The sequence below is a fragment of the Papilio polytes genome, unplaced genomic scaffold, assembly GCF_000836215.1.
Source record: "Papilio polytes unplaced genomic scaffold, Ppol_1.0 DF821845.1, whole genome shotgun sequence".
NCBI lineage: Eukaryota > Metazoa > Arthropoda > Insecta > Lepidoptera > Papilionidae > Papilio > Papilio polytes.
Window position 1 is genome coordinate 2,973,305 of NW_013527359.1, and position 24,739 is coordinate 2,998,043.

Here is a 24,739-nt window from a genome sequence, read left to right on the forward strand (position 1 = left end):
CATCTCATAATAAAATATTTACTAATTATAAAATCGTTTTATGTAAAATATCTCTTTTATTCTATGGAAGCAAGTTTAAAGCACTTTTAAAATACACGGCTTGTGTAAATGGTCGTTAAAACATGTAATATAAAGCAGTCTTAAAATTGTATAATTTTCCTACTGAAAGTAAAAAAAAATCTAGATTCAAGTTTAAATTCTCTGTATATACTCTGTGGTTAACTGTTTAACTTTGTGGGTAAGTTATTAACATGGTATTTAAGATTTTGCTTTTTTTAATGGAAAAATATGATTTTAAATATATTTGTAATACACATATACTTTTTAAAATTATTTGATATTTGCATTAATTGTCTGAAATGTATAATTGTGAATGTATTTTTTATAATGCAGTGGCCAGTTTTAATCATTTTATTGAGATTTGGTTTGTAAGTGTTGACCTCATATTTGACCTTAACCCAGATATGTGATTTTTTAATTATGAATTGATCAATTGACATATTTCATCATATTTCCTACATATTTAGTTACCAAATTACCTAATTTTATCTTTTTAATTGATGTCATTTATAACGTCTTTTCATAAATGCCGTTTACACCTAGATACTTTAAAACTGACAGTTTTTATAAAAAAAGTCATGGATTTTGCCTAAAAAATTTTTTTTATTACAAAATTGAAGTTCCGATTTCATCTTTTTCAAAAGAAAACTATTCACATGTACATAAAAGATAAAAAAAAGATAAATTAATCAGAATGGATTTGTATTATGTCTTATCTAAGGTGTGAATAGGTTATGTTTATTAAAAAAAACAGTCAGTTTGAAAGTATGTAGATCCAGTCAGTGTGTGGTATGTCTGCGGGCGAGGGCGGGGTGATGGTACTCCTTGCCGTGCTCCCGTGCTAGTCACGCGTACGTCTCCCTGAAGCGCTTCTGCAGATGATGTGCGGCGTTCAGCAGACGGTGGTGCAGGGTGAGGTGGGGGGTGAAGACGGGCGGGGGAGGGGTGGGAGCGATGGGCAGGGGAGGGAACTTGGGTAAAGTGGCTTCGCTGTCAGGGTGGCAGAAGAAGGCGACGCAGTGACGTCCACGGGCGCGCGCGTAGGCTCCTGAGGGCACGACAACGCGGTGCAGCAGCGCGGGCAACAGGTTGGTGGTCCAGGAGGCGAGTAGCTCCCCAGTCTGTACGAGGATGGCGCCCGGCAGGTGACCCACCGCTTGCCATTTCTCACTACCGTTCAGTTTCACCTGAAACATCGGGAAGTTTCACTGTTTTGGGAGTTTTGTGAGTTTTGAGCTTATATTTTGAGTGTCGGCAGTGGTCGGCTAAATGCGGCTTCAGAGCCACATATGGCTCTTTGGATCCTTAATTGAAGCTCCGACTTAGTCAAACCAAGGAATTAAAAATACATTTTTATAAGTAAATATTCATTAAGTACGATATTTAGTTTTATTTAAACTAAAACCTTTGAACTTTGAACCTTTGAACCTTTCGCATTTATAAGTATGATTGCTAATCATACTAATGTAAGTATGATTAGTAAACTAGTTATCAAACTAATAAAATATAATAAAAGTTCGCGAAACCAGATTTAGCTCTCATTTTATAAAAAAAATGTTATAATGTTGATATTTGGCTCTTTGCCTAAAGTGTGCTGACCATTGGTATAAGGAGACTATTACGTTCGCTATTGCTTACGGGTACATAGAATGTAGGCACATACATATAGACATTGCCAGGCTAGTTCTAGATGAAATGAGAGATAAGATACTTTTTACAGTCTCATTCGAAGTAGTTTTTGTATCTATACAATCTTAAATAGTCTGGGGGAGGAGTAGCTACCCATACCCAAAGAAGACCCATGGTGTACATACAAGTGTAAGTTATTGCGTGTGTTTGCGTATAGTACATAGTTCCAAAGTCTCCGTACCTCAAGACCGCCCTCCGAGTCCTGTGCGAGCAGCGTGAAGGTGCAGCAGTCGGCGTGCGCCCCGCAGCGCGTGTACGTAGCGTGATGCTCGTGACGTGCGTCGTCCTCCGGCGGCACGGGCGGGTAGTACAACAGCCGCATACTGGACGCGTTCCCGCCCTCGCTGCGCAGCATGCCAGCATGGCAACCCAGTAGTGTCGCCGGTGGCAACCCTACATAACCTCAATATTAAACAACTAAGAGACGCACAACTTAGACTGAAATAACGCCCAACTGTTGTGCTATTGTCGATTTTTTCGCCATTTCACCATTCAACTGTTTAGTTGTACGACAAAAAATTGAGTAAGTAACCTTCACTACTGACATCGTCCATGTGAAATAAAAATTGTAAAAAATGTAGCCTATATTACTCAGCGATAATGTAGCATTTTAATGGTAAAAGAATTTTTGAAATCAACCTAGTAGTTTTTAAGTTATTTGAATGCGCAAAAATAAAAATCTTTCCTTTTTTATAATACTACTTGTATAGATAGAATCACAGCGAGTACAGTTGTGCGACAGTTTAGTCAATGGCATTCCGTACTTTTACAAAGATAAAATACAGTGTGCACATATTTAACAAACAGTGATAGCGTAAACTGTAATTACTTCGACTTTGTCTCATCTAATTAAACATTTTTATTGAGTCGTATGACGAAAGTAATAAATCTCTTTTGTAACTATGAAATATTTGCCTTATTTCAAGGGTTTTCAATCTAAAAACGGCTTACTATTATATTCACCATTTTTGTCTGTACTATAAAGATACTAGCTTTCGCCCGCGACTCCGTCCGCGCGGAATAAAAGAAAACAAATGCGTGTAGCCTTTGTGTTCTTCCAGACTATCCTCTACATCTGTGTCAAATTTCATCGAGATCCCTTCAGCCGTTTAGATTACAAACTCTAACAAACATCCATCCATCTATCCAAACTTAAGCATTTATAATATTAGTATGAAGTATGATAAACATAAATTAACAAATCGTTCCACCTATATTATTGTTTTAAATAAGCCAAATTTACCATTAATTATGATAATATTGTTGGAAGAGGTTTAAAGTAAAAAAAAGTGAATGGAAATATACCTGAATTATGAGAATGAATCACAAAATAATTGAGATATAGCGATTTCAAAGCGTTGAAAGCTGAATAATAAGGAGGCAATGAGTCATGTAAATGTTTTGTTCTTATTTACACTTAATTATGTGTTGAAAACAAATAAATATAAGATGACAAATCTCTCGTATTTTCTTATAATCGATGTCGATGTATGTACATTAATCATGTTGACCACAATTAAATATATTTTTTATTGTACAAATTAATTTAAATAAACTTATTTACAACTAGCTGTTCCTCGCGATTTCGTCCTGAATTTAAAAGACAGCCTACGTTACTCACAGATTAATAACCAATATAACAGTGAAAGAATTTTAAAATCGGTCCCGAACTTTCTGAGTTATTTTCAATAAATACAAAAATACAAATCTTTCCTCTTTATAATATTAGTAATAGATGACCGAATAAAATTATCACAATTGTTTCCAAAAAATTTTAAAACATTTAGGGCCTGTCCCACCACTGGCTAATATAGCAGATAGCTTAAAAATCACGTCACTGTCAGATAAAGGAACATAATCCGATAATTCCATGACATTGTACACGTTGGGTTGTTATCAGACAATTTAAATTTGGTGGGACAGGCCCTAAATGTTCCAAGTATTCACTTTAAACGGGGATTTCCCTGTATGACGATGCCACTCGTTAAAAAAAAAACCTTTCCAAACAATCGTTAGATTACGTACGAAATCTCTGATGTACTTGATTAACTATTAGTCACGTTTTTAGATCATAGTAATATTTTAAATATGAAAGTGTAGATGGATGGATGTTTGTTAGAGTATGTAGACTAAACTGCTGAACGAATCTCAATGAAATTTACCATAGATGTAGAGGATAGTCTGGAAGAACACAAAGGATACTTGGTTTTTTAATGCAACGCGGACGGAGTCGCGGGCAAATTTAAAATAAATATGTTAATTATAAAATGATTTACCGAATGCGTAAGCTAGCGCTTGCAGCAGCACACGGGACAGGTTGGTGAGGTCGTGTGCGAGCGGCACCGCGTGCTGCGGGAACTGAGGCACGTCCTCCTGCGCGGGGAACGCCGCCGCGGACAGCGATGTTATGTTGTACGAGTGACGCAATTCCTGTAAACAAACATATATACAAATTACGCATATATAACAATACTTGCCTTCGACCGCGACTCCGATCGATTCTTATATAAAAAAGAGCCCGCGTGTTCTCCCTGACTATGCTCTACATCTATGCCAAATTTCATCCAGATCAGTTTGGTTTAGCCTACAAACTCAAACTCTAACTAACATCCATGCATCTAAACTCTCGTATTTATAACATTAGTAAGAAGATATTTAGGACTACGAATTCTTATTCATGTCTAGACTTGTAGCCAATCTACCACATCTACATGGAAAATCAAATTTTAATCACTAAAAAAATGTTTACAATCTGCTCTGAACTCATTTATTGAAGTCTCTTCAACTAACATACTAGGTAGACCGTATAAAACAATCTAGTATTGTCGACTACAGATACTTTCAAGTATGGTTTTGCGGCTAAGATAGTAAGATACAAATAATTCTGACCAGATCAAATTCAGAACGACGTCTAAAATAAGTAGAAATTAAGATGTACAATTGGCTGATCTTCGGGTTATTCCCAACCGTCACCCTGCTCTGTCCCCATGTCGAGGTAGATAAGAATAAAAAGTTTCATCCCTCCCACCTTTTGCGACGAAGGGACGGTTGGAACTTATTTTATTTCATAACGGTTCCATCTTTTACCTTATTGGTGATGGTGAGTCTCAAAGGTGGGACGGATGAAATTATTCTCACTTGGGGACAGAGCGGGGTGATGGTTGGGAATAATCCAGATCTTCTGTATTTGAAAAGAAACATTTTAAATAGTTGTTACAATGAAGTGCATATTGATGCACTTCGTAATAACATTTAAGTTGCTTAACAATGTCACATATTAATAGTATTGTATTTTATATCGATATTGTATTATAATGTCGTTATACCGATGCAATGTAATTATTATTATTCAATATTCTATTATTTTCATATACTTCCATTGTAACTACACTTAACTTATACAAATATACTAACGCCAGGTTAAAGAATGATGTATCAAACAAAATTTTAGATGTAATACAAAATAGATATTTATTAAACCACGAAATCTTATCAAAATTATGAGTATAAAAAATAAAATCAAATCTTTAAGTTAACATTCTGTAGTCGTTTTATTATTTTTTAAATGCAAACTATATGAACTACTACATTTCACAAGTCACTAACAATTTATCCAAGATTCGGATGGATTATATAGATGTACGTCTCATATCTTTTCTGTAATATCCATACCCTTTCTGTTAATGAAAATTATAATTAAGGTCCTGTCCCACCAAATTGTACAATATGTGATGGAAACATCGGCATTTGTTACATTTCTGACAGTGACGTCATTTTTCAGCTATCTGAACCTCTATCAGCCAGTGGTGGGACAGGCCCTTAATAATGTAACTATATAATAGCGAAACATTGAAATTGATTCAGTACTTTCAAAGCCTACAACGCAAACAATCAAATCTTTCCTCTTTATTAGTGTAGTTTATTTGCTTAATGAGTTTAGTAGATAGTAAATCGAGTAGTTGCAATCTGGGTAAGCTATCGGGACTGGTTCCGTAGGGTGTCAACGCGGTATCAGTGAAACAAGATATGCCTACAGACCAGTTTGTGAAATGCTACAACGTTCTCTGATCAGTTATCTAGAACAAGTGCTGAAACTTGTATCCAGTTCTAATCTATGTTTGTATATACAGGATATCTAAACAATATAGGATATCTAATTGTCAGTTAAATTAGACAGCCGTAATATAATCCTAGATGGCCGTATTTCTTTTTTTTAATATCTCAATTTACAGTTTTTACTTTCAGTTAAAATGGTAAATATTATACATCCTCGTAAAGTTTTGAAAGTAATGAAATTGCCATAAATGAGTCTAATTTATTTTTCTTTGTTAGTCGGATTTGTTGATTGTACTACTAAGTATTAACTTTATACTTTTAGGGCCTGTCCCACCACTGGCAGATAGAGGCTCAGATAGCTTAAAAATGACGTCACTGTCAGATAAGGGAACAAAATCCGATATTTCCATCACATATTTTACATGTTGGATTGTTATCAAACATTTAATAATTTGGTAGGACAGGCTCTAACACTTTTAAAGTGACGGTAATAACTTTAAAACAAATTGAAATTCTCTCTACGTCTTTCCTTTGTTACCTGCTTAGTGGTGTCGAACTGCTCCATCCCGGGTCTCAAATAACCATGGTTGCTGACAGGGTTGCACAGGTACTGAGCCCTGCAGCCCTCGGGCAGCGCGCACAGGTTGTCCAAATCAGCGTACACGGCCTTCAACTGTAATTTACGGATCAAGAATTAACTTCATCCCTTTCCTTCTCTCGGAAAAAAGTGTTTCACAAATTTACTGCTAAAGCATAGTAGAATATTAAGTACTAGCTGTTGTATTTCGTCCTCATAAGATGAAAATAATAATAAAAAACATAGCCTATGTTACTGATAACATAGCTTTTTAATGGTGAAAGAATTTTTAAAATAGATCTAGTAGTTTTTGTTTTATCTCAATACATATTAAAATACAAATCTTTCCTCTTTATAATATTAGTACAGATTACCGTTCACCTGCAATTTCGTCCGCGTGGAATTAAAAAAAGAATCAAAAGTGTCCTCTATACTTAAGCCATATTTCATCAAGATCCATTCAGCAGTTTAGGTTACTCTATCAAACATCAATCCATCTAAACTTTTGCATTAATAGCATTAGTAAGATTTGTAACCCACCTTTTCATCAGCGATACCATGGTTGACGAGCATGGCGAGGCCTTTGCCGCTGAGCGCCGCGAACAGTTGCTGGCCGATGCGACGTACCACAGACTTCATGGGGCATCCATCGGTACCCGCAACTGTGAACAATACATATTTCTATTAAAACTAACTGTTGCTCGCGGCTACGTTCACGCGGAATCCAAAAAAAGTAAAAAAAAGCCTGTGTTATTCGCTGATTATATAGCTTTTTAATGGTGAGAGTTTTTGAAATCCAGTAGTTTTAGAGTTATTTTAATACATACAAAAATACAAGTCTTTCCTATTTATACATTAGTATATATATATATTTATTCAGGCTTTGTTTACCGCAAATTAAGATGAGCGTGACCATGACTCATATACATACTAATTTAAATCTTGACAGTGGTAATTCCAAACCCTGAACAAAATCCCAGAGAAGAAATTATTTTTTTTTATAAAAATTATTAGAAGAGCAGAGTTTAAGTAATAGTAGAATCCATTACTACATAAAATTCGGAGTAAATGATAATAATTCCCCGTTTCCTACATAACGTTATAGCAGCTTTCATACGCTTTAGGAGTAAACATTCCTTTGCTTATTTCAAATGAATTTATCCTTTAAGCACAATTGATAAAGACGTTATTCGAGTGCAGTCTATGCGTTTAGATCTCCAAGTACAAACAGTACAAGTAGATGAATAAAATATGTATTACTTACATATGTATGTATGTACGTTAATCGTTAGCTGAAGGTCTGACCGTGACACGGTTCTGTGACATGTATTTCGCTGCCGGTACCCGCAAGTCATTTCAAAATTGTTGTTTTTTTGCAACGCCTCGCAACCACTACCAAGGCGAATGTTCAGTTCGATATGCATATTTGCTTAGTTGTTGAAGGATTTCCATAAAACACTTAACGTATTATTTTTGGTTAAAAATAGATTCATTATTTATCAAGTCATTTTTAATTTTTTTTGATCGAAATCAAGGTTTGAATTGATTTTATAAATCCGTTTTGCATTTTACTACGCGTTTAAATCAAAACGCTGTAACGACTGCACATACCACTTTGGAACAGAAATAGACGGTTATTTTTGCTTCGAAGGGTTAATACCCTTGCTATAAGGTCTATACAGAAGTAATGATCTGAATCTTAAATCACTAAATGTCACAATCAAAGTTGTATGAACCTCTGAAAAAAGAAACACACTCCATCGTCATCAACTTGCCCTTATCCCTTATGGGGGGTCGGCACAGTATGTGCTGCTCTTTCATACATCTCTATCAGCCGTCATATCTGAATAAACTCCTTTCTTAAGCATATCCTCTTTCACACAATCCATCCATACTTTCTTCGGTCTTCCTCTTCCTTTGTAGCCATCCACATTCATTCTAAACACTTTCTGGTTTATGTCCCCATCGTCTCATCGCATAACATGTTCATACCACGCTAACCTTTTGCTTCTTAATTTCTCCACCACTGGCGCTACTTTCAAACTGCCTGAAAAGAAACACACTCCGAATGTAGGATTTAAACTTTCTATTATTTTTTATTATGCAACTTTTTTTAGATGTTTTCAGAATAACTTTCATGATATCGTTATGTCGAAAGTACATTGAACAATAATGTTGCCGCTCACTTTTGTACGTATCGGTTTCATGAGGTTAAAGGCCTGTAGCGTACAGCCGCGAAAGCGAAACGGACACGAGGCAAAATTTATGAAAAATACGTGAATGCAGTTTACTTCATTTATTTGGTTTAGTAATGTACGTCTAATTGTTGAGTGATACGCTACAAGAAACCATATCCATGTTATCTATGACAATGAGTATGTTTAGTTACAGGAAAAAACGATATATTAACATCTTTTTCAGTACAAAAGACAAACGACTTACACAGTACGTACACTGATCTTTGAATATGTATTGTAAATTTAAATAATAAAAATAAGTATTTAGTTTCGAAAGCAAATAGAAACTCGAAATTGTCGAGTCGATAACAAAGAACCAGTTGTTGCCTTGTAGTTTCTTGTTGCTGACGTCACAGAGCAGCTTGTTAAATAGAAGAATCGCTAAAAACGTCTGATAATTTAAAATGTTTATTTATGAAATCTCGTTCGTTAAGGACATAATTCGCATTAATAACGCTAATTTGAATTCTATTCGTGCGTCGGAGCAAAATATATTAAAACTATAGCAAATGTCTCAATCATTTTTAGCAAACTAATGCGTGCGTTGTATAAACAAAGCATCACCTTTTAAATCCAAGTACAGGAGATAATGGTAATTTTACATTACAACATTCATAGACGCAATAGCATTGGCGCCATAACCTAATAAGGAATTGGACAAGTACATTTTTTGTTCCAAGAAATAAATATTCCAACAGCATAGTACCGCATAGCGCTATGATTGCAATTATGTTTACATTGGATATTGTATTTATACAACTCATGTAATGTATTAACACGCTCACTGCGCAACAGGCCGATATCGACCTGACGCGGTACTTAAGCTGGTGCGGCAGAAGAAAACTATGTCCCTCTCATTAGTGCGAAACGATTATCCCAGGTGTATACATTATGTTTCCATAAAATTATAGCAATAATCTATCCTATAGTTGGTGGGTCTAGAAAGACCTGCCACTCAACAGCGGAAACATCATTAGGGGTGCCTTTTGGCCCGCCATCGCACCAAATGATGAATTAAAATTTTATTTGCGCAATTTAAATATGCTGTTATCTCTTTATTTTCCGATGTTGAGACATATAATGTAAAAAAGAAGACAAAAATATGAAGAACAGACAAATGCTGTACCTATAGTTTTAACTTGTTCGGTAAATCACATAAAAATAATGGTAGCAAATAGCAACAATTTTTTTAGATGTTTATAAGGTACATACTATACCAACTGTTTGATTTAAAACATGAGAATGTAGGTCGGCGATACGCTCCACCATGCGTTCTCAATTTTATTCCTATAATTGGATTTAGGGCGATCGCTCGGTACATTGCATTTAACTCGTGTATCGAGTACTAAACAGTTTCAAGAAATAACTTTAAAGTAACATATTCAAACTTCGAAACAGCAATTGTATTGGAATTTAGCGAGACACGCTACTGCGTTAAAGAAATAATAAAAAAATACTGCAGAATACGGAGAATTGTTCGCTAAAAGTTAATAGTGCATTTATGTGTTGAATTAATCCTTAAAGAATGATTAAGATTAGAACTCTGAGTGTGGCAGTTAATACCGATGGATTACTTTACATTTATGCACTGCGAAGACAGCGCATCACCAATTAGTCAACATCTGGTTATACGGATGTGCTTTGTACTTGGCTAATCATCCAGCGTAGGTCATAGGCCAAGGATAAACGTTCATTGTTCCTAACACGTTTCTCGTCTAAATAATTATGGGTCTAAAATCTATTTTTTTTATTTCTTACAAGTTTTAGTAAATGCTTTTGAATTTGTACTATAGTGTTTCAATCACATATGTGTGTGACTATAACGTAAAATTCACCACAACGAAATCAAATGTTAGCAAACATAACCTACAATATTTAAACATGTCACGTTTACAACAAACGTTCAGTTCGCTGTAAACCGATAACGTATTCACTGAAAACTAAAATATCGTTCTCTAATTATAAACAATTGTATTATTGGAAGAAATATTTCAACATAGAAACCACGCTTGTTGTAACTTTTACGATGAGTTCCGTAAGAACGTAAGAATACGTTGTTATCCCTTTCATTATTTTTGTAAAACAGTACGATTTTGTACAGCAGTAAAGATAGTGGAAAGAGACAAATAGTGTAACCTTGGCTTTTAACATAATCCTCATGTCATTTTTCCGCAAAGAGAGGTTAGTTTTGTCAATGATAACGTGATTCCGCTGCTGATTGTAACGTACGCATTGTATTCGTTAAAAATATATCAAATAAAAATAGGCACGAGGTTACTTCTTATCTTTGGTATTTATTGCCATATTTAGAGCGCCCTTTTTTAATTTTGAAGGTCATTCTTGTGACACATGATTATTTTAAATGGTATCATATAATTACATTGGACGTATGTAATTCAAGAATTGAGAATGGTATTTATGTTTGTCGTTAAGTGTTAAAACTATCTATGCGAATAATGTATATCTATACTTCTATACTATTATAATAAAGCTTAAACACACACTTCTTTGTTGCCTAAGATGTCAGCAATTACAGCATATTTTTTAATAATTATTATTTTAATAAAGAGTCTACACTTACGTCACGCTTAAGGCTATATATTTTCACGCCATTAAACTTAGGGGGTAAATATTTTGGATAAAAACCCTAATGTGGGAAAGAGACCATAAGTCGCTGCCAACATCAAGAAAGCAAGATTGCTAAGGTTTGTCATGTCATGTCATTTTGACATTTGCTATTGATAATTTGACAAATGTAAACAATAAAATAAAATTTACATAATTTCACGTGGATGAAGTCGCACGGGAACAGCTACTTTAATATGAAAGAGAACTTGCCAGGTCAGTGAACGTGTTGCCATCTAACGCAAGATTTGAAACTATTGTAAGTACAATAGCATTTAATAATGCATTGTGCGCAAGTATTAGCAACCTTACACCAGTATCGAATAATGCAGTTATGCAATTAAATAGTTATGTAACAGTTTAAATTAGAATACGTTCGCCGAATCGGTCTCGGGTGATTGCAAACAATTACATTTTTCATGCTAAGCTCGTTATAAGATTGTTACGGAAGCGACTCACTGTAACCTTAATTAACTTTTATACATCAAAAACAGACATGACGTAATAACAATTGTATGATTTTTTTGTTGGCATTTTATTTGTTTGCATTAAAAGAGGTTGCCATAACAAAAACATTCAATGATATTGCTCTGGTGATAGACACAAAAGTTTTTAACCTGTATGACCAGATCTATAGATGTTTGAATGAATTTATTTGAATGGAATATATCTTCTATTCGTTTTTATTATAGTGTGAATCTATGTAACTTTGGTTACAATATTTAAAAAACACAAAAGAATAAATAAACCACAATAATGTTAGCAATAATATTTTATTTTGTATTATTTTTTTGTTTGTGGTATATTGCGGATGAAGTCATAACCTATTGGCTAGGTCGTAGGAGTCACGACATAGACACTGTATAAGTTTTTTTTTTATTGAATAATATTTCAGAAGAACATAAGGATACGCGCGTTGTGTTATTCTATGTGACTAGGATCTGAATCTTATGAATCGATTTCAAAAATGAATGATGATTAACATTGGCTATATTTTATAGTTTAAATATGGTAGAGAGATAAGAGACGAATGTTTTTTTTTGCCACACAAGCTAAGCTGGGGCGGATCACAAGGTTTTATTTAATGTTGTGCTAAAATCCTTTAAAAAAATCGAAGCGTGTGCTAGATATGTTTACAGTTTATGTTCTCATTTCTTAAATACTTTTGCTCAAAGCGTTGTATGATTCAGTGCGAAATCGCTAAACGGTTTTAAAGTAAGGCAAACACAAAGATGGTGAAGTAGGCCAATAGGTAACACGGAAAGTATTCGCCAAGGATTTACAGTTATAATACCGTTTTAGCTTCGATTTATAACTATTTTTATTTAAATTTAGAACATAGAATAGTCTTATTGTACTTCGATTGTTTTGAAATCATCTCCTCCTTATCCTACTCCCGTAGGGTCGGCGCAACGTCTTTATCTTTCACCTAACTCTATCATACGTCATCTCTGTCATCACTCCCTTCTCTATCAATATTCCTGTTTTGAAATACGGGATCAATATTTCGTGGTAAAATGCAGATTGATGTTTGAAGCTTTGTTAAAAAAATCTATATCTCCTATATTCGGTTTCTGAAGTTTCCATTTTTTTATTATTACCAAGTGAATCATTAGTATAAGGTTGACTTAAGTTTTAAACTGAGTAAAACTTAAGTTACGTAGTTCGCAAAATTCATGATGTTATTGAAGCAAGAACGCTAACGAATGGTTAAATGTAGCTGGGAAACCGGCTATTAATAGGATTTTTTCTTAAAAAACAAAGATATTCAATTTGGAATGCTTGATCTGAAACATAAACAAGTTTGTAAATTCCAATCGTCGTAACTGAATTTTCTCTGTTGAATCATATTGCATTTAAAATGACAAAGTTAAACCAGTATCAGATTGTCGCTGCGTTTTGGTATGGAATTCTTTCAAACATGTTTAATCTAAATTTGTTCCCACGATATAGGCATCATCATTTCTTGCAGGAATCGAAGAAGTACACAGTCCCATGGCTTTAAAGAATCTGGGCGTAGTTTTACGTTTTTTCTTTTATCAAACCAAAATCTAAGGGATTATTCCCAACCGTTGCTCTCGCTCTGTCCCACGTGTGAATGAAAAGTCTCATCCGTCCCACCTTTAAGGCCCATAATCACCAATAAGGTAAAAGATGGAACCGTTAAGAATTAAATAAAAGTTCCAAACGTCCCCTCGTTGCAAAAGGTGGGACGGATGAATCTTTTTATTCTCATCTATTCCCATATGGGTACAAAGCAGGGTGACGGTTGGAAATAATTCATTGTAAGCTGTCACCACGTTACCAGCGAGCTCACCGACCGTTGTTTTACACCAAATCATATTGCATTTTTGATCCGTGACTACGCCAGCATTTAATGTCATCGCGTAAAATCGGCTGCTTACGTTTTATTCAAATTCCGTTTAATCGCGCTTAAAGAATTCATAGATCCCATCCGATGTCATAGATACGTTTTCTACAAAAAGGCTAACACACTCATAAAAGTAGCGGTAAATATTAAGAGATCCACTTATATTTTATGTATTATCCATCAAATAGAACATAATGTATTGCAGTTCGCTCCAGCAATCGATAACGAGGTTGTTAGTAGAGCCGTTTGTAAATATTTAGTTTGCACCGATTTTACGATAGCGTTGCGAACACGTGCGGACGTACAACGTGTGCTCTTGCTGAAGAAAAAAACAAAAACGTATTGAGTTGTATTGTGCAAAATCTATTGTCTTTACACGTACAATGTATACCATTACAATGTATTCTATGACGTCAGAATTTTACATATTTCGAAAAATCCTGTGGATAATAGCAGTTAATGTGTCTAAATATGAATAGAATGCATTTTTGCCTTGGGTGCATTTTCTCGATGGTAATAAACGATGTGACGCTACGACGAAAAAATCTGACTAACGGTTTGTTAACCTCTTCTTGTAAATGTGGATGAAATTAATTGAAATAAGTTAAAATTAACGAATATCTCGATGTTCATAATCAACTTTTTTGATATCTTAATGTTCCTATGTATTACTACTAAAGAAATTGTTGTATAATTTAAATACTTATTATGATTTAAAAAATGTTTTAGCAAAATAAAAAACAGAAGGTTTGTTGCGTAACTTGTTTACATTTTTCCTGTTTGCGAATTATTCACTTGGGATTTTACATTTAATCATAAAACATGCATAACATACAATTGTATAGAACACTAGCTTTAGCCTGCGACTCCGTCTGCGTAGAATTAAAAATCAAAGTAAATAACCTATGTGTTCTTCCAGACTTTCATCTACATCTATACCAAATATCCGCCAAAACAACATCCGCCCTGTCATTTAGGCTACAAACTCACAACAAACCGTCCATCCCATCCATCTAAACTTTCGCATTTATAATATTAGTATGATCGCCGACCACAACGACCTTAAGCTATTAGACTACTAATGATATAAGCTAGAGTATAGCATTGATTCGATGTTATGTGCGAAACCTTCCTTAAGTGATACAACGCATGTAACAGAATAAGGAAAATGTACACGTGATCAAATCTTCGCGGGAAATTACAAGAACATAGCTGACGGCTATCGACTACAATACGTTCATCTCTGTCATTCTTTTAGGAAATTATAGAGATAGTAATATGTTTTTCCACACAAGTTTTCTGACACTATTGTTCAACTTCATATTTTGATTTTTTTCTACTTTTAAATAATTACATACTATTTTCTAATACAATGTTTATAAAAATATAGCTCATTACATTCCTCACACGTGTATTTCCTGTACAATAAGAAGCATTTGCTCGTATGCCTTATCGTAAAAAAGATAATAAAACTATTTTTACAAAAGATAAACGTTCTACGTAAGAAAAAGGATATCTACTGTATTTTGTTGTCGCTTAGAAACAAACGTGTCCATTACAAATAAAAAAAGCCAATGTCATTTGAAGATAAGTTTACCCTTGACATTAAACAAAAATCTTTTTATTCCTTTTAATATGCCTGCAGTTTTATAATTTACTAGCTTTCGCCCGCGACTCAGTTCGCATGGTTTTGAAAAACAACAAAAGTGAGTAGCCTCTGAGTCTCTACCAAATTTCATCGAAATCCTTTCAGCCGTTTAGGCTACAAACTCTAACATCCATCCATCTAAACTTTCGCATTTATAACATTAGTAAGAAGTATGATTTGTATTCCATTTATTTGTTTTATCTATGACATGATTCAAAATATTCTGACATACTTCCACGAAAGCAAAGTACAATTTAATATTATTTGTAGTAGATATTGTTATCTAGATAACGTTAAGGCTTTCATAACTCAAAATAATAGATAATTAATTTAGTACTTAAAATTGTATTTCGAATTTGCAGCCATGTTTTACAAAGTGTTTTGTTTTTTTGTTAAAAGTAGAATTTGGGTTTTAGGAACGTTAAATATAATAATCGCAATATCATTATTTTGATTGTTATCGTTAATACGATAGTCTTTATCAATAAGATAAACAAAATCCACTTAACCAAGATTTTTTTGTCGCCGTTTATTTTTCGTATACATTTTGTTTTAACGAAACAAAAATTACTTAATAAAAAAAACAATAATCGACGTCATCTTTTACGCGTTTTATAAGTTAAGTCGAACAGCATTTTTTTTCAGAACAGGCATTATTTATTTCTAGTAAAGTATTATATTTTTTATTATCTGTGGATTATACATAGGTACTTATTGACGTTATAAAGAAAAAAATAAATCGATTTATTCGGTATTTTCGTCTTATTATAGCCGCGAAATAAAATTAAATTTTCTTAGTCCGATTTGCCATATAAAGTCAAGGTTTAATTTTTTATAGCACGTATTGAACATTGGAAAATCCATTAGTTATTTTTATTTGGTGTAAAACGCAATTCTTAAATTAACTTTTTGCCCTTCTGACACAGAAGGGTCATATTTTTGTTATGTTTCATATAGTCTAAACTGCTTAAAGGGTGTTCAAGAATGAATTGAAGTTTTGAGGAGTGAGGTTAAGTTCGTATTTGTTATACATAATTAGTTTTACTTATCCGTCGAAATTCGACCATAATTTTATTTTTATTCCACATTAACTTAGATAAAGTTAGGTATTAAATTTTCATCCATTCTCGCAATTTCCTTTAAAAGAGGGACAAAGCTTTCTATTCGTACTGATGCGTAAATATATATCTAGCGATAATCTTAATAGTCGGTACCTATGTGATATTTGTACTAGATGCTGAGCGGTAGTTGTAACGGACACCTAACTCGTTTGTCCGCGGATCACGCACCGCTTCCTAAGTACCAAGAAAAGTGCGTTGTACTACGCATCTTACGTGTAAGCGGGAACACAAACCAGTGTTGTCAGTTTCAACACCAATATAATATTACACAGTATCATAGCCTTGCTGTGAAGATAATGTTGCTAGTTTCAAGTGTACATGTGTGAGAAGGAATTTTTGCAATATTTTTCACAAAATCGTGTTTATTCAACATTGAATTATATTTGAATTTAATTATCAAGAGTACCTCTTTTCCTTGTCTTAGTGCGAAGCTGTTGTCAAAGACTTTAGTATGTATAAAGTGAAGGATAAAGAGATTCAACGAAGTAAGGCTTAGCAAAGTCATTGTTTAACATTGGGTTAAATTACTTTGACGTAAGTTGGTAGATTTTTTAATAAAATGTGTTTATAAGAGAAGGGGGTAAACGAGCGGCGAGAACACAAAGGTGGTCAACGACGCCCATGGACATCCGCAACACCAGAGGAACAGATGCGTTGCCGGTGTTTAAGGATATTGTAGGCTCGCTTCTTGAAGGACCCTTAGTCGTATTTGAAAATACCGCCGAGGACAGACCGTGTTCAAACAATAGATATTCAATTGGTTTTCTTAAACATCATGTACAAATTTTAAAACATATTTTCAGACAATATTATGTGTGTTTTTGTTTAAATCTATTGTGAAATTTTTATAACGTTCGTCGCTTAAGTACTTCAGAATATAGTAAAGATAAATCACATATGTAGACAGGAAAATACCCATAAGTCTTCTCTCGTTCCAATTCTTTGAATTACGTATCATGATCTTCTAATGAATTGGATAAATTTACACGGCTTCTTAGTAATAAGTAGGGATGCCTCTTCGGGTTTCAACCAAATAATTCGGTTTACCATAGAGTAATATTCAGTTTACAAGTTGGGCAACAATGATCTATATGAAACAAATGAAAGTTTACGTAACGATCGTGTTTTTATATCTTTCAAGAGTTACCAAGTTCTGCGTTTCTCGGATTTGACAGCCCTAATAATAAGGCTATTGTATGATAACAAAACTATGTTAATCATTGTTTGCTAAATTATGTACAATTTACTCTAAAACCATGTTTCAGAAGAAAAGCAACTTATAAGCCTTTTCAAGAATTATTTAGCGAAGTTAAGGAGCTAAATTAATTATACTTTTAAGACTAATTGTTACTAAGACTTACGAACTTTTTGTTTTATCTATGGCCATTAGAAAAGTATTGCGTAGAAATTTGAAACAAGTTCCCCTACTTGTTTGAAGAATTATTATTGAAAAGAAAAATTGGAAAATCCCCCGATTTTCCAATTCTCTGCAATCTAAATACCTTTATAATATGACTTCACATACCGCTTTGTTCTTATTTGATAAAACTAGAGTACTACTTGATACAATGAAGAAACTAATCAATAATAAGCGAATAACGATTACTTGCAGAATACATAATCGAATTAAATGCTATAAACCATAATCACGGGAAAGCCCGCTCGATCCGATCACCTTACATATTTACTGAGCTACCAACATTCTTCGCTAAGCCTTTTTATATAGATAAGGGGAGCAAACTAATCTATCGACGCCCCAGAACATACAAAATACACGAGTTTTAAGGTAAGTTTATGCTCGAAGGACCATTTACCTATTTGATTTAAAAATGCCGCTGGGATTATTAAAACGCGGGTATGCGAGTTTTTTAGTCTTTGTATTTGGGGTATTTAAAAACGTGACTTTACTAATGCGAAGTAGACAATAACTAGCACGTGATGTCATTACAAGACATTTTATATTGAAGCAATGTTGCATTTAACAAAATTGTACACGTGACGTGTCAGCACAAATGCTGGACGCATCGATAAATGCTGATCAATGTCCAACAGTTATAAGACTAGCAAGTGTATTTGAAATATTTGATGAATATGTGACGTCACGTTCTTTAATGTCAACGTATTAAGTAATAATCAAGGCAATCTGTATTCGATAATCGGAAAGTCAAACTTTCTCATAGTAGTGAGTTGAATATTGGACGGGAAGACCAAATTCACGCAGCATATGACATCGTGGTCATAAACGCTGTGTTTCTTACTAGAAGATTTTTTTTAATATTAACCACCTCTTTTTAAGTCGTTCTTTAAAAGTTCTTCAGACTACAAGGTCGATGGTTGTTTATCCCAACCATTGTCATTTAAGTATATTTATTTTAAAATGGTAAATTATAAAAATGGTATGTACAAACACTGCTGTCAACGTATACGATTTACAAATATACTTAAGCAAGTTTGGTGTCCTTTATATGGTGCGTTTGACGTACAAGAGAATGCGAACAATCGTCGCAAATTTGGTTTACACAGATGGCGAGGCATTTGATTGTTGCGAAACACAATGGACCGCAACGCCAGTAGGACGGACAGCTGAGGACAATTACCACCACCAATTGAGCTGCTGTGACAAAAAGTATTATCAGATATCCTATATGGATGTGTTTATTTTGTAGGTTAGTACGAATACTATTAAAGAACGCTGCATTTGCAAAACAATATTGTGTAAATACAGATTTGTTTGGTGTTTTGTGTTCGTTTCTGAACTGATGAATTTCGAAATGACAATCTAAGTAACTAATCTTGTTATTCAGGTGTAACGTATGCTATGCTATGCAATGATTTGAAAAACTCTTCGTTCAAAATGAGTAGCATTAAACTGCACTGAAAGTGACTAAAGTAATAATGACGTCAAACACGCGGGAAGTTCGGAATTCCAGCATTTTTGATAACATGCGATGTTTTCCTAGAATACAATCATCGTGTAATTACCAAGTCCAAGTTGAATAGCAAACCAACGTAAATATACTGTTGAATCCATTCGCGTGCGAGGATGTATTTACCACGCAGGTAACAAACATCATGCAATGAAGGTAAAACTGAACGTTAGTCAAACTTCTTTTGTTTTTACCACTTGTTATAAGAGGGCTATGATTTAAAGTAATGGGGTTACAAACCACGATACCGTTTTATCGGAAAATCGTAACGAGATGAAAACAACAGAATTAACGAAATATTTTTAATACATTATTTCAAATCAGGAGATTACTAAATGAAACTAAAATGTTTTTACTAGAATTTAATTGTGTATCTACGCCATAATGATTAAAGAGTACGTGGTATTTTTTTAAATGTCAAATATACTGTTTTCGTGATCGTTTGCGCGCCTCAACGCATTTAAATCTACGCACTACGCACTACAATCGGTATTGTTTGCATTGATTTATTGATTCCTTTTTTAATCAACAGTCAATTAATTACAATGAAGTAGAGAGTGATATAGAACATATATTATTTTTATTGTTATTGCATCCGTTATTTCATTTTTTTTACAGAGTAACTTATATATGTCATGTCACCATCGCCTATTTCTTATCCCGCTTTGCATTTCCATCATTCAAAATGGCAAGTCTTAAAATTATTGGTAAAAAATATAGCGATAGCTTGGTTTGTGACAACATCGTCTGCGGTCTCTCAACTTCGTGTTTATGTAAAATTGTCAGCACAGAAAGTGTGTCAAAAAGTGTAAATGATGATACGTAATGATTCAACACGACTGGCAAAAGTTCTTCCTCATTTCGGCAAAACATGTAAGCCTAAACGCGGATGGCCGACTAACCGATTTCGTGGACATTTGAGTACGACATAAAGAGATAAAATGAAAAACAAACTTGTAATTTTCGCGGAAGCAACGGAACATTACGGTTTCTGTATCGTGACGGAACGGAGACGTAACATTTTTTCGTAGTGACGACTACGTTCCTATAAATATATCTGTCACGGTTAATTAGAACGTTTTAGTGCGACACGTTTACAGCTAAATTGTGTTCACAGCGATTATGTTACAGCAGTCGTATTTATAACCTGTCTTTAACGTGTTTGGAATAAACATAGAAATTAGTCACTGTTTTTGAATTTACTTGATATCTGATTCGCACATATTCTTCTTATCTCATTTCTACAGGGATACTAAGATCTAATTTGGTGATGTTTTTAATTAGTCGATAAGAATTAAGTACTATTAAGAAGAAATCGGTACCGTGCTGGCATAGCGGCGCAACATTAAATCAATGTTATGCACGTCCCTATGACTGTCAATGTCATTTAGAAGGATTAAGGATAAGCGCGCCAATTCTAGGCATCGCTAAACTGACTATCGAAGTAGATTTATGTGGTTACGATTATCTTCTTTGTCTAAAATACGGACCATCAAGTTTTAAGACTAAGCTACTGATTTATGTTGCAGTTTACTTTGGTAGTTGCATAATAAACTTAATTATTTTCCCGCCTACAATGTCATTGGTAATCACTATTGAGAAATCAACGTAAATTACAAAATGACGATGATTTGCACAATGACGTCACGTAATATATTCAAGTAATTACAGTCGTTTACCAGTTGTACACGTTCGTATGTGGCGTAACAAAACCAGTCAGACATCGGTTTCCGGTAAAATATTATTCATATTTTAAATTAATTATCGTTCATTTTAAACGAAAATTCTGGCAAGTATAAATACAGTAACCTTTTGAGAATTCATAATCATTTTATTGGTTTCTAACTTTATTTACGAACGTTTTTAGATATGAATATGAAGGGGGCGTTTTCAATTTATTGGAATTCGGCATTATTTTCTCTAAAAATTAGGTGACGTAAAAATATCGGTAAATGAAATTACTGTATGTTAGTTCCCTTTTAACAGACAGTCAGTTATAGTTTATCTTTTACAGTGTGTTCTGCGCAGCGTTAATTAACAGTCATGGACCTGTCATCGGTATATTGACCCATATTTTATGCATACGCTTTATGTCGTTCCAATGAACTGTTGCATTTGCAATATCTATTGAGTATATCCACAACAGAACTTACGTTTCGGAAGATTTTCCGAACATTAGTGTGATGTGAACATTCGATTTTTAAGAAGTACATATAGAATATTAGCTTCCGCCCGCGACTCCGTCCGCGTGGAATTAAAAAAAAAAAACAAAAGTAGCCTACGTGTTTTTCCAGACTAAATTCTACATCTATACTGAATTTTATTAAGATACGTTCAGCGGTTTGGGCTAGAAACTCTAACATCTATCCATCTAAACTTTCGCATTTATAATACTAGAAGAAGCAAGATTTTATTGTATTGGAGAAATATGTAATCTTACCATTATCGTTCCGATAACAGATTTGCTAGAATAATATTAATGTCATGGAAATAAAGCTTTAATGTAAAAATCTTTAGTAGTAAATATACTAATACGTACAAAAACAAACCTTTGTTATCTACTAAGAATATAACAAAGACAGATATTGGGAAATCCAAATGATTCGCAACTAGCGACCGTGAGGTTTGTGGTTTTAAGCTTGGATTGATTTACAATTTTCATGTTAAAATTCACATTGATTGATGGGACAAACATACGTTTACGAGCGTGTTTTGTAAGTTGTTAAAAGTTACTATATAAAGAGGTAAATGACACCTTGCGTATTTTATAGAATCAAGATTTTAATAAAAATGAGATTAACTCGAAAGTGTAATGCGTTCTGAAACCGGGAGTTACGAAGGATCGGTCGGCCATTGCCCTCACTATTAAAATCCATTTATTTCTCCTCCACGTGTTAATTACTGGTATAAACTGATTCACTTATGCTGAGTTGCTGAAGTTTCCATTTATTTTATCATTATCTAGTGATTCTTCTTTTACTACTTGGTTAAACTAAATTTCAAAGGAATAAAATTCAAGTTACGTAGTTCGGAATCGCATTTCAAGTATTCATCGAACCACTAATGAATGGTTGAACGTATTTCGGAAACTGGCCATCAGAGTGGCTTAATGGTAACTTAGTGAGTATATTAGTGAAGATTTCATAATGGCAGTAAAAAAACGTTAACATTGTAATTCAATGCGTTTGTTTTTAAAATAACTTAACAAAGGTGCTTGTATCAATATTTATCAATATATAATCTCTTTGATCGATGGTTTGTGGATTTTTGTTTTTTATTTTATCGAAAGATATGTTCACGTGATTTTTTAATCAGTAGATAAAATGTATTGAAAATACTTTATATGTATTGTTCCCCTAAATACTCGTAGGATTAAGGAAAAATAGAAAGAAAATACAAGGACCTATAGTAGGTCTATATACGAGTACTAGTTTAGTGCGCGTTTTTGTAATCAGCCTGATATATTATTTAAATTATCTGTTTCCATGGGTAAGAACCGAGAGAACAGGTGTTTGGCCTTTGCTTTATCGTGGCTCATGTAAAACGGCAATCCTTATTCAAGAAATTGTAATATAAAAACTACTAGGTAGATGTTAAATAACTTGTTTTTTTTTGTGACTAAACTTCGTCTTACTACATACGTCTAATCATAAACAATGCTATGTAGGGTTTTACTCATCTAAGAAAATACTGACGGTAAGATTCGTCATCATTGCATCTTTCAGACTTGATTACTACCTACTTGTACGTGTCTAGACTTAAGGTAAATAATAAAGTACATTTAAAATTGTTGCTTTATTTACGTAAGATTCATGTGTCTTGGTCTTTGATATATGAAGTGATTTGTCGGTTTCTGAACTCTGTTGGAATCAAAATGAGATACGAAATTGTGCATTAAATAATGTCCGCTGTACAGCTGTCGGTTGCCTGTCGGGTTCGCTCAACCACCTATAATTGGGGATGCGCGCAGGTAAACGACTTTCCGCTCCTTTGTGCTTACTTATAAAGCTTTTGAACCGTAGAATTAGGATCGACCGTTAGGTTTAAAGAACTCTATATTTCGTGTAGCTTTGGAAACAGAAATAATGAAATAGTTTATTGTAATATTTACCAATATGTGCGAGGTCGATGATGGGGACTTCGCAGCGCGATAGCAAGGTCTCCTCCTGCGTGGCCGCCATCGTCCGCGTCTGCTGTGGCTGTGGCTCGAGAGCTGCACTCGCTGCACTGGTGCTCCGTGCTCCGCAATCACTCACTCAAACTTCTTATCACTCGGCTCCAAGTAATTAGCAATTAGCGATCGCGACACCGAACGATAATAGAAAGACAGGAAAACGATACAGATAAGCACTAAACACCGTACTATGAACGCAATTGTTAAAGTTTATTAAAGTTGTGAATGGTCTTTAGATTACCCCTGGTATAGAAGCGTTCAGAACTCATTTGCATAACCTTGTAGTTCTTGCTCGAGGCGTTCTGCGATCTGACGTAGCAGCAATATGCTATACTGACTTGACACATTAAAAATTGCTTTCCGTTTCTCTCTCAAAGTAAGTATGTGTTAGGAATGGCTGGTCCCGCGTGTACGACCCGACGGCGTCTGGCGCCCCCCGTCCCTCACAGCTGGCGAGTTTCGAATGTCTTTAGTTGAATAAACTGGCTCACCGTGTGCGATGAGCGTTACCCTGACGTCCGATGCTGGCTCTCACTTATATATCATCGCGCAAACTTTCGCAACCATTCGGTTGTGTCGACACTGTTCTGCCTCGAATGCACTAATGGAGAAAGCGTGTTAACGTGGAAACATGCGAACAACTCGCCGTCTGGAGGAACACTGGCGCAGTGTCGCGTTCGTTTGCCCTGTCTGCAGACTGACTCACGTCACGCGGTCGCCGCCTGCTGCCGTTGGTCGCTGCCTCCACTCCCCGCCACCCTGACACGCGGCTCACTTCACACAAGCGTCTCTGTCTTTTTTTTGTATGTTTAAAAACATGAAAAATAATATAAGTGTATTTTAAATCACGTTTTATATATGCCATTATTAAGCAGAAACTACAAAAGTACAATTTTGTCAATTATTTGCAATACTATCGAGGTGTATTGACCGCAGTACCGTTAATCCTAACACAAGGTTGCTCTCCGTAGTTTAGGAATACAAGAATACATTAATCATTTCGATTGCTTTTATAAAAATGTTACAACTTACCTACAACTTTGGCCTTCTTTCTGTTAGAATTATAGTAAACCACTGCACTGTGGTAAATGTTGAGTCTTTCTTAATTCAATAACAAATAAATAAAACATAATTATTTCACATGCATTTCAGTTTAATAGCTATTGTAATCCTTTATAAAAGAAAAATATTTGCTTTATTTCTTAAACTTAAGGCATGAAGTGTCGCCATCTAGATTTCAATTATTGAACTTCA

The 24,739-nt window shown here is 34.4% G+C and overlaps 1 protein-coding gene across 1 annotated transcript; it reads right to left on the reverse strand.

The window, feature by feature from the left end:
* Nucleotides 1-445: 445 nt before the first annotated feature.
* LOC106108001 (UPF0676 protein C1494.01-like) lies at nucleotides 446-24,198 on the reverse strand. Its single transcript, XM_013289058.1, has 6 exons — nucleotides 23,423-24,198; nucleotides 6,923-7,044; nucleotides 6,344-6,478; nucleotides 4,026-4,179; nucleotides 1,931-2,142; nucleotides 446-1,247 (listed from the first exon to the last, which is right to left on the reverse strand). The coding sequence occupies exons 1-6, from the start codon at nucleotides 23,490-23,492 to the stop codon at nucleotides 906-908; spliced, it is 1,035 nt and encodes a 344-aa protein (XP_013144512.1). The 5' UTR covers nucleotides 23,493-24,198; the 3' UTR covers nucleotides 446-905.
* Between the last annotated feature and the right edge of the window lie 541 nt (nucleotides 24,199-24,739).